At 38.6% G+C, this 12,154-nt stretch overlaps 1 protein-coding gene across 18 annotated transcripts in view; it reads left to right on the top strand.

The window, feature by feature from the left end:
- Nucleotides 1-11,766, top strand: part of EYA1 (EYA transcriptional coactivator and phosphatase 1) — a 268,703-nt gene extending 256,937 nt beyond the window's left edge. For all 18 annotated transcript variants that reach the window (XM_090040155.1, XM_090040152.1, XM_090040154.1 and 15 more), the window contains one exon: nt 9,603-11,766. In XM_090040155.1, the coding sequence (XP_089896281.1) occupies nt 9,603-9,683 (81 nt within the window). In that variant the 3' untranslated portion in view covers nt 9,684-11,766. The remainder of the gene's footprint in view (nt 1-9,602) is intronic.
- Nucleotides 11,767-12,154: the final 388 nt, after the last annotated feature.

Raw genomic sequence — 12,154 nt, 5'->3', positions numbered from 1 at the left:
GCATTTTCAGCCAAATATCAATGATTACTTCTACACTCCTAATCTCATTTGCTTGAACTACAGCAAAAGATGAATATTGCAGACCCTGTTTTTTTCCCTTATTTCTTACAACGTAGAACAGGTATTTTAAAAAGCAGCAGTTCACTCCTAAGAGCAGTTGTTAATTTTGGCTGTCAGTATAATAGAGTGAAGGAGAGAAGGGCATTGCTGAATTTAAAGTATAAACCCATTATTTATCTGTTATGAAAATTGAAGATAAAGAGTCCCCAAGCATCATTTCTCTGGTAAAGTATCTTCTTCAACTTTATCTCTCCCTGCTTTAAAATCCCAGTGATACTGTTGTATCTGCTTTTGTAGCCTTTTTCTGTGTCCTTTAATGGAGAAATGAAACTAATTAGTCCATATGGCAATTTTACAAGATGCAACAATGAGCAGTTTTGCAGCATGAAATACCAACTCGCATCCCTTTGAAAGGCTCCATGCAGGTTTCCATCTTGTTACATCACTTTGTGAGCCTGTCAGTTTCATATGTCCCTTTGGCACACTAAAATGAACTGTTTTCTTCTTCCCCTTCAGAAATGCCTTTCATCTTTGCAGATAAGTGTTCTCCTGCTGTAAATGATTACTTTTTAAAAGCTACATTTAAGATCAGGAAGAACCCGTGTCTTTGTTCCCTTTCTGTTGATCTGGGAAACAGTATTCTATGTAATGATGACAAAAGTACTTCTTTAGTAACATTATCTAATTCAGCAGTTTTCAAACAGGAACCACTGTTCAAAGATACATAACTAAGAAAACCTTTCCAGTTGTTAAATGACCTGGTAGTACAATAAGTTCCTTAGTAGCATTTCTTCCCTGTGTTCTTCGTTGCCATTAGGAATTTTCAGATGTGGAAGAAGTGGGACTGTGCTAATGTAATTCTAATTAAGTTAATGAAGTTACAAACAGCAATTTATTTGGCCCTGTATTTCTACAGTAACCATTCATTCATAGAAGCAAACATGCCTCTGCGAGTTCATAATCATTAAGAGTCTTATTTCATCTTTAAAAAAAAAAAAGATTCTGTAAGTTTGAATTTCCCTTCAGTTATATGGCTTATTTGTGACTTTGACACAGTCTCAAATTATGGGCATTGCATTATTCTGTCCCAGAAGCTGTTATAGAGTGGAAGTGTGACTCAGAGTTATATTTTCCCTCCTAGTTTCCCAGGTGTTCCCAAGAGGGATTACACTTCGGAAAACATTGTAATGTGTTGGCATAGTTATGTTGGCTGGCCCATTCTAGCCGTGGGCGACTGGTGCCTCTCGAGTCAGGGGGGCACTTGCCCCCCCCCCCCCCATGACCAGTCATTGACTGGGGGGCCCATCCCTCCCCCCCACCCCCTGTGGCTGATACTGCCAACCGACAAGTGGCAGCAGCATGCCACTGGCACTTCTGGGCACACCACTGTCACTTCCAGGTGAGCCCCCACTCTCCAGCTGGTGCCCTCAGGGGGGGTACCAGCGCTCTCAGGGGGTGCATGTGTACACCCTATGCATTGCCACTGGCTCTAGCCATAGCTTTACACCCTCTGTGACCTGGGGACACAATGTTTCTGCAGAGCCTGCATCCCCCTGCCTTCTAAGTTCATATATTGGAGGCATTTACACTCTTTTTTTTAACCATGGGAGGAGTTTTTTTCATGGAAGAAAAAGAATGCAAGAAGGTGCCTCTGTCATATGAACTGAGAAGATAGGGGGATGCAGACTCTGCAGAAACATTGTGTCCCCAGGTCACAAAGCAGGTAGAGGTATGGCCAGAGTGGGACAGCCAACACAACTGTGTATTCTAGACATATGACTAAAACATATTTAAAAAAACTGATCAGTTGTGAATGCTCATGTCGTAACAGAGCATTTATACATGTACTCCAGGAGTGCGGGTGGAGGTGCTTTAATCAGAGTAGCTCCAAGAGCTGCTCTAATTAAAGCTCCCGGAATGTCTCATGCATCAGCATCCCTGTGCTTCAAAATGTGGTGGGGGTGCTTTATCTAAAGCTAGTCAAATGAGCTTTAGATAAAGCACCTCCACCACCATTTTGAAGTATGGGGATGCTGATGCACAAGACTCTGGAGGCTCCTGAAGCATGGCTCCATCAGACTTGATTAATTGAATCTGCTTCAATGTGCTAATAATTACAGCATGTCAGACCAGCCTTCCTGCTCATGTTTAGGCACCCACAGAGACTAGCAGTACTGAAAACAGAGGATGGCAGTGGATGATGTTAGTCTGAAGATGGGTAGAAGGCAGGATAGGGTGGCCCCTTAGAGACTGACGGCTTCAGAGAGTCATAAGCTTGGAAGATGTGGGCATGCCAGGGGTGGCTGGTGGGGGAGCTGCAAGGGGCCCAATCCTGGTTGTGGCAGTGCAGCCTGGGCCCTTCCCCACCATCCACCCTGAATTGTGCATGCATCTGCCTCTGGCAGTGACCCGGGCTGGGGATCTGCAGACTTTGATGCAGCTGCTTACGGCCTCCCTGCCACCTGGTGTGAGCAGCCTTGGCTCTGTGGCAGGTGGAAGGAGCCTGCCCAGAGCCTGGACTGGCTGTGGCAGGCAGCTGGGAGACTGCAAGTGTCTGCACCAGGGTCCGCAGAGCCCTTGCCCAGCTTGTTGCCAGCAGCAGGTGCACATATGCCTCCAGGCAGATGGAAGGGAGCTGTGACAGGCCTGATCCTTGTTGTGCAAAACAACCATGGCCCCTTCCCCACTGTCCACCCCAAGGCATGTGTGCCAAGTGAAGTGACTTTACATGCCATGCTCTGCCACATGTGTTGGGTGTTACCGACCCCTGCCCTAGGTAGTGGTTCAAAATGATAAATATTAATTCTCTGTGGCCCAAGATCATTTTCTTTTTACATGGTTGTGGATCACTCAGTATTTCACTGATGCTATATAATTAATACACAATATCATTTTTATTTTCAAGGACACTATATTTTAAAGTATCCAGCCATTAACAGATTTTTTTTTACAGAGAGTAGCAATAAACTACCATATGGATTTGCAGCCTCTGACCTGTGCAGCCTGTGGATTCAGCCCACAGACATGTGGCATTTGACAGTGGGAAGCTCTTCTGCACTGCAACATACTGCACTGCACTCTGAGCCTGGGGCTTTGGCACAGGGAGGTTTTCCCTGCTCCCGGTCGCAGTCAGGCACCCAGTGGAGAGGGATTTCTGCCATGCTGCACTGCAGCTGGGTGGTAGATAGAAGCTGCAGCCAGGTCCTAGGACCCACCTGCTTTGAACCAAAGCTCGATCATTCTGGACTCCACCAGAAAACATTGTCGATTCTTGAAATACTAAATTAGAAGATGAACAAACTGAAAGGTTGTATTAAAATGGTCTACTAACAAGCAAACTTGTTGCTAGATCACAGCAGCTTGATACACTGTTCCTACATGGTCTTTAGTTACTGAAAGTACTGAACAAATAGAAATGATCATAAGTCTCGTCATAATTAATATAATGCTGAGCTTGACAGGAAATTACAATAAATGTATAATGTTTACAATTCATTGAAAAGCACCTTGTATTTTATAAGATCCCCCTCTTGATTAATGAAAAAATAAAATACACTAAAGATACTACACCCCCTCACGTTTCACTTAGTATGGGATAAGGCGTGGTATTGTCACCTTTGCCTATGCTGTTATTTCCTGTAAATCATTTTTATCAGACAATTAAAATACTCAGGCCTACATGTTTGTACCATAGACAAAGAAGTAGTAGTAAATGGCTGTGCCTTCTTTGGATTAGTTCACAGAGTAGCTGATGCAGACAGTGTTTTTTTTAGATAGAGTTCAAGGTTTTGACACATGAATGTTGAAGGAAAGCATGTTGTCTTGTCTTTTGGATGTTTTATCTTGCACATTTTGAAATAAAATTGCAAAATATTGACAAAGGTGAAAGCATATTATAGAGACTTTCAACTTTAAAATCCCCAGAAGGGTCTCAGATTAGTACATAGAAATTAGAGAAAGAAATTTAGTCATGTGGTTAAAGTACTGGACATGAAATTAAAAGATATACATTAAGTTATCTGTTCTGCCACAGATTTCTTGATGACTTTTGGCAAATCAATCCCTTAACTTCTGTATGTCTCAGTTCACTTTTTGTAAAGTGGTGATAATGCTTCTGTATCACAGGGGAGTATGGAAAATAAAATAATAAATGCTTGTGAGGTAACCAGATAGTTAGAAAATGCAAATGACTGTCTTCTGCTGCTAGTATCTTTGCAGGTTTTGTTACACAGAATGAGACACATCTCAGTTTGACCGGAACGTGGAGCAATCAAATGGTTGTAATTATGACTGTGAATGACTATACTCATTAAAATCTTAGGTGTTGTATTTTATTAGAAAATTGGTATCTACTGGAGTAGTCTTAGCACTTATTCAGATACAGGCATGCTACAGCATTTTCCCCAGTACCCAAGGAAGCATCTTGGACAGGTGTTGATTTCTCTCTCGGTTGATTAGTGAGATCTGAGAGAATCACGCAACGTGGAAGCATGACCGAAGGCATGTAATTTATGGGCGTTTTATTCAAATAAGTTACATAATTTTCTTGTGAAAGTTGTTCTTTTTTCTTTTTTTTTTTTTTTTTGATAAATTCCATGGATAATTAAATTTGTGTTTTATTTCAGTGGTGGAAAATCTAATTTTGATTCAGTTAAAAAGAAAAAAGGGAAACTCTGATTTTACCCAACATGCTAAAATGAAAAGTTTTGCATAAGAAAGAAAACATTAACATTAACAAAAATGTTTTTCCACAAAAAGCATTATCATAAAGCATTTATATTTTAAAATATCATTTTTTACTGAATAGTGTATTTTTTTTGTTTTAACAGGCAAAGTATTCAGATTTTCTAGAGATTAAATATAATGGAAAAGTTTCATTCTTAAAATAGCTACAGATTACATCAGACAACAGTTGTAAATTATATAAACCCACTGTACTAGCTATACACAGTTAGCATTTGTCATACATTATGTCACAGTGTTATGTGAGATATTACTATTTTTCAATGTGCTTAGAATAGAAAACACCTGCAGTGTCAAGTTCCACTGTGTATTAACTGTCAGCAAATGATGATTTTTTTAAGGCAGTTCCTGGTAAAGACCAATGAAAAGAAATCAGTTAAATCTCTTCCTGTCTTGTCATCCAGTGAAAAAGATGGGACTATATTGCTACTCTCAACACATTAGATAAATCATTATCCACCCACCACATGCTGTTGTACAGGGGTTTGCTAACCTAAGAGTGCTTTCATGTGTAAGCCATACAGATTTGTGTAATAATCTATTTACCTTATATGGGTGATGTTCACCTTACATACCAAACTGATTTTCAACTTATGAGATACTTATCTCTCATATGTATCTCATACTTATCTCTCATATGTATCTCATAAGTATACTCATAAGATATACTTATCTCTCAGTAAGTAAGTTGAAAATCACATTGATGTGTAAGTTGAACATCACCCATATCAGGTAAATACATTATTACACAAATCTCTCTCTCTCTCTCTCTCTCTCATATATATATATATATATATATATATATATATATATATATATATTCATTCAACTTACTTGTATATTGATGTCTATATAAGTTATTTACATATATATGAGACCATAGTAAGATTTTTTTAATGTTTTGGGTTGTGGTGTATGTGTAAAATACACACACAAGCAAAATATTCATAATACTAATCATCTTACACATGAAAGCACTCTTAAGTTTCATTTAACTTACTGACATATATACAAGACCATAGTATTGTATATATATTCCCACCATTTTACATGCATATGAGCTTGGCAGGTCAGGCCTGCTAACGAAGTTCCAATGCAAATTGACATATACTTGCAGCTATTGCATTCCTGGCATGTTTCCATTGTTGGCAGTTTAACACTATCATTTTTGGCCCACATACAAAAGGATTGGACATAATTATAATCCCAGCACTTAGCTCTTTTTCATTGCAACTTTCAAGTGTAATTAATCCTCAGAATACTCTGAGTTTATTATGAGGACTTCCTGTGAGGCAGGAAAGCAGAATTCATCTCACCTTCTTTGTAGGTAGGGAAACTGAGGCAAAGAAAATTTAAATTTCCAAACACGATGCAGAGACACCCAAAAAAGAAATAAATAGGGATGGGATCAGCCTCTTACCTGCTGACTCCTAGTCTAAATGATCAGTGGCTGCGTATATTAAGGTGATCTTAATGATCCTTATTGATACAGCCAAGATGAATTTTTCAGAACTAAGTAATGAATAAGAAACTTGCATGAAATGTTGCTTCAGAATCAGATTCTGAAACTAATCCAGAACCAGTGCTGCATGCTGCTGCACACTGACAACATGAAGGAGTATGTATGACTTGATTTATTCAGTAGTTTCACATGAATTTGTCATCTGTCCCATATAGCTGATTAGTTCCCATCATTACACTGGGGCAACAACTTGGGAGGCTGTATTATATAGAGGGCAAAAATATGAATCGGGAACATCTCAATATAATTTGCCTTGAACCCTTGATTAACTGTGTGACCTTGAACAAGACTTATTTTTCCTTGGCTCTTTGCTTCTGAGTGAATATCAAGTCGTGTGTATACCATATTGGTCACTAAGTCCCATCTTCTGTACATTGTTAGTACATTTCTGCCTGGCATAAATGAGTGACTGGTGGACCATGTACCAACTTAGATTATTATAAAAAAACATAAGCCTGAAGTTTCTGGCAGGCCAAGCAGTGAGGGAGGAGACGTGTTACCTGCCCACAAGTTGTCTTCTTGGCAAACAGTAACCTAGCACAGGAAGAAGGGAACTGCTGCCTTCTTCCTGGCAGTATTGCTGAGCAGTACTACCAGAAATGAGCACAAGATAGAACCAGCTCAACTAGCAGTGCAGAAACCTGATGTGAATAGAAAACAGTTCTGCCTTATGTGCATCTCCAGACACCAACAATGTGCTTGAATGGTACAAGACATACAAAGTAGTCAGTCCCTGCCCAGGTGATAAACATACGGGAGCCACTGGAAAGTCCAGAAGGTTAAATGATCAGGATTTTTTTGTATTCTTTGCTCAACTGTTGATTCTTTCTGTGGGCATCAGGACAGAAATGGGTCTTTAGGAGGCATTTGGAAGAAGAGAATATGGATGACTGGTTTGACAGATCAGAATAGGGAATTTAGTCTGTGCACACAGTGTAAAAAGGAAAAAGGCATTGGGACAGTAGTACTGGAAATGGAAAAGGCTACTTAGCTGCTCTTGTTAGAGTTTGGTAATGACACCACTGAAGTCTAGGTTGAAAGTGTAGAAGTTTTCTGCCCTCTACCTAAATGATTTCACCTCTCGGAGGAAAGCATAGTGCAGATATCTCTCTCTAAGCCTTGTTATGCTTATCTTTGGAACTCTTCTCCCAAAGCATTTTAAAGCCACCTGGAATCTTTGCAAGTAGCTGCCTTTTAGCTCCCTCGTTGTTTCCAGAGTAGAAATGTACCATTAGCTATTTCTCTAGGTTTGGGGGTACAGGGAAAAAAGTATCCATTGGGATTTTTTCAATGTTGCTTTCCATTCATGAATCTCACCTGTTCTAGAATTCAGATGTGCTATGAAGCCTGCTCCCTTTTCCCTTCTCCTCCCTCCATTTTCCCAATCTCCAGTTACACCAATACACCCTTCTTAATTGATTAACATTCTTCAGCAAGATCTTAGTGCTTAACTTTATTTCCTTCTGTAGCTGGCATGGGCAAAATACAGCCTGCAGGCTGGATTCAGCCTGCCAGCTGATTGACCCTGGGCCGCAGGGGGGCACCCACCAATTCATTGCATCTGGCCCCACCAGCAGCTGCCCCTGCTGCTTTCTGAATGGAGCTGGTCCTGCCCACCCCTGCTTTATAGTATGTTTTCCTTTCTCTTACTGGAGCAATGGCTGTTTAGTCTCCCTGGCTCCTAAGCAGACAATAGCAATTACTTCTTCAGTCTAGATTTTCCAAGAAGCTTTAAGTAAATTTGGCACTTCTATATAATTTCAGTTTAAGCTTCTTCTAAAAATCCCAGCCTCATTCTCCAGGCACCAGTGTTGCATATTATTGCCCAATTTGCAACAGAATTCCCCTACACTTATTGATTATAATATTGGAGAATAAAGTATTATAATGGTAATGTATACTTGAACACAGGACTCTCCCAGTTAATTATAGGTGGTCCGGCCCCGGGGAGTGTAACAATCTGACTTAGACATATAGTAACTTGTTGAGAGTTTGCTGAAAACAAGCAGCTGAGGAGAAAGTAAAAAATGGCAAGGATTTCTGCTCTTATGTTCATATAGGCATTTTGATAGTTGTATGTATAAATAGTTATGTGTATATCGTTTTATATAAGTCAAATACTAAGGGGAAATGCCCAGAATAAATGCCACAGAGAAGGTCAGTATTGTGAAGATAATCAAGAGAAATAAAACTTGAATGCTGTTGAACTGAAAAAGACCAAGGATGGTTTTGTAGAAGGGTGAAAATCCATGCCCAACAGACTGTAATAAAATGTTTCAGAATTCCATAAGCCCAAGTAATGTTACATTGGCTTTAGTGCATGGCCTGAAATCAGCTGAACATGAGCTGAACTGATGAAATGCTAAACATATTCATGTCAGCCTTCAGATTATTTTTTGCATTGGAGCTATTTTTCCCATGGGATGAACAGAATATTTGCTCTGCGAGAGGCGATGGTTATCTATCTTTTATTTATGAAAAAGTTCTTGCTGACACTGTAGTGCCTGCTTTCCAGTTTAAGGTTAGTGAGTTTTCACAATCAGATTTTTACCCTTCACAGATGAAATAATCTGTGTTTTTTCCGGTTATTCTTGTCTTTGGTTTATTCAGGTGTTTTACAAACAGATCCATGATTTGGACCCAGATTTATTTTTCAGCTGATTGGGGGGAAAAATTAAACATTCATTTTAAAATTCTCCCATTTGGAAAAGCTGTTTTTAAGTCAGTGGAAACAGTGACCACTATAATACATACCACCAGGAAAATATTACTATCAGCATGGTTTGGGCTACATATTGACATATTCTGAATCACTGCTAATAAGTTCTTTAATTTACCTGTCAGCAGTAGTTCCACAAAAAAATATACATGGCTTGACAGTGAATAGTAGTTACTCTTCATTTTCTTTGTCACCAAGTGCTATTTTTGGTATATATTTGTTTCAAATATGGAGTATATTTTTTAATTATTATTTCAAAACACGTATAATATCTTTTTGAGAAAAAAGTATTAAAAAATTGGACTGAGGAATTACCCTTTAAGGGGACCGTGTATGTGTACACATGCACGTGTGTGTTTTCAAAATGGATTTGATGTTATTAAGATTTACATTAAATATGTTTAGGAGTTCTTACAACTCTTCTTGAACACTTCATGCACAGAGGCCACATGGACTATCCTCTCTTCTTGCAATATTCTTATTCTTGAAAAAGGACTCTAGGTGAGACTGAATATCAGAATCCTTAGTTTTTTCACATTGTGTTTGTACTGTTCACAGCATGCCATGCCATTTTGGAGGATCTCAAGCCACTCTGACCTTATGGCCCTTCATCATGCCTTGGAACTGGAGTACTTGTAGCAGCTTAGCAGCACTTTGAAGCCCCAGAATTTCCCTTATGCCCATGGACAGTATGCCTGTGTCTTGTGTCAGCATTGGACTACAGAAATTTGTGATTTCGACATGTTGACGTACAGCTGAAATTGGTCTTAACCTTTGCCCTTTCAATAAATGGAGGAGCATGTCTTTTTCTTCAGAACAGCTGTTTACTCTAGTACTATGAATCCAATGAAAACAAGCCATGCGAATGTTTTAACAACGTCTTTACCACGTTTGCTACAAAAAAAGGTTCATACCTGTGAAGAAAGAAAGGACCTGCAGATACTTTGTAGTTTTTAGAATTTTCAATGTGACACACACAGCGTCTTCAACACAGCAAACTTGATTGCACAATGAAGACTGAGTTTTGCAAAATACCAGTGGAGTAATTTTCTTGTAAAGAAGGTTTACTTTTTTGGTTTCTCCTACCCAGGGTACTCTGTACATCTTATTTATGAACGGACTGTGTTTTGACATCATATAACTGAGGATATGTATGAAAGGATTAAAGGCTATTGTAAGCCTTTGCCTTGTAATACACCAAGTACTTTTGATTTTAGCACATTGCAAAGTAGTTTAAAGTATGTCTAATTTAAACAAATAGGTACATCACTGAGACAATCATGTACAGGAAGATTTTTTTTGTGTAAATTTGTAATAATGGATGATTCTTTTACATATTGTTTAGGTAAATGCTATTGAAAGGTAGTAATGCCTTGTTGGTGAGGTATGAGGCAATGTGTGCACAAACTCTTGTGCTGTGCCTTATCAAAATGTTGGGTATAAATATGTAGATAATGGATTTTTTAGATAAATTTGTCAAGACCAAAAGCATGGATGTCAAGTGTCAATAAGGAATTCGTTGTTGTTCTTTTTCAGCTATTTTCTCCATTTTCCCCTTAGCTATTTTGACTAGGAAAACATTGGTTACCACATCCCACGCGTTAAATGCGCACACATAGCTACACCATTTATTGAAGAGGAGTCCCTTGCTGTCTTGTTTTCTGTTTTAATGTTCATGTATTAAGCCTCTTTAAAGAACTGAATCAACAAGTTCATCCCATAAAAAGAAAGTGGAGAATAGAGAATATATTATAAAACAGTACTTAAAAATCAGATTTTGATTAAAAAATGATAGCAGCTAACTTTATTTTTCTTAAGTTAGAAAAGAGGATATTTTGGAGAAACTGAGCAAAATATAGTTGTTATCCGAGTTTACACACTTCACTTTTCTAATCCTCCTCTACCAGGACTCATATTTTCCTAACAGATAACATCCATTGCTGGCAATGGACACACTAAACCAGTTATTGCCAGTGATTACGACTTGCTTGAGTTTCCATTCATGCCCAGGAGGAACGCTATGTCTGTCTTTGAGTTAGAACTGTTCTAATAGGAATCATGAGGGCCATGAGCCATTTGGTCAGACAAACTGCAAATCTGACTTCTTGGCCTTAAATAAACCAATGTACCAGTTCACTTTCCCTGATTTTCATCCCTTCAGTAAAAAGAAACCTCAGCTTTGTTGATTTCTTCTCCGGCTTTTACCCTTTTTTTTTTTTTCTATTTCCTTTTTTTTTTTCCTAAAACACCAGCCCTTAAACAGCTACCAGAGAAGCTGAAAAGCACCAAAGTAGCTTCAAAGCAACACCCTCCTCTGTTGGAGGATTCATATTGCTGCTAGAATTAATCATTTGTGGATTTTCAAAATTGCTTATTTACAAACTAAGGCTCCTATCGTGCAAAGACTTACACATGTGCTTCACTTCATGCAGTGTGAGTAACTCCAGTAAAGTTAAAGGAACTACTTACAGTACATAAAGTTTAAGCAGATTGTGGCTAATTTTTAGGATTGGGACTATAATTTTTATTATTATCATTATTTTGCTTCAAGCAAAGTAGACAGTGACTTTTTTGCCTTCTAAATTGTTATAGTCATTATGCAGACTGAAAAAAAGCAGATAATCTGGGCCTTATTGTACAAAAAGTGTGTTGTGTCCACAATTGTGTACAGAATTTTTCTTCATTAATTTTGTTTTAAATTAATAAAATTGATTTGTGAAATATGTAAGAGGACTGTTTAATATAAGTATTTGATTATTTTTTCCAGTGGGGCAAAAGGTGGTAGCATCTTTCATCTTTTTGCTAGCCCAGGAGACAAGATTAGCACTTCTTTGTGCCACCCAGATAAGAGACCATATATAGTAATAACAACCGTCTTGGCTACAGAGGACTAAATTAGATGGACAGCAGCTGTTTCTCTGCTCGGTGGGAGCTAGAGAAGATCAACACAAACTATCCCACAAGAGTAGGTGTCAGAGTGCATTGCTGCCTCTTTGATTTAAATTTGTGATTGAATTTAGTCATTGTAGAAGCAAGGAACTTGGAGCCAGATCCAGAAAGTATTTAAGCACCAACATGTTAGACTGTCCAACATCTATCTTTTAGTGCCT

The sequence above is a fragment of the Crocodylus siamensis genome, chromosome 3 (genome assembly GCF_052110815.1).
Source record: "Crocodylus siamensis isolate JL-2025a chromosome 3, ASM5211081v1, whole genome shotgun sequence".
NCBI classification, from domain to species: domain Eukaryota; kingdom Metazoa; phylum Chordata; order Crocodylia; family Crocodylidae; genus Crocodylus; species Crocodylus siamensis.
Note: the sequence above shows the minus strand (reverse complement) of the source record. Positions and strands in the feature narration are given on the sequence as shown.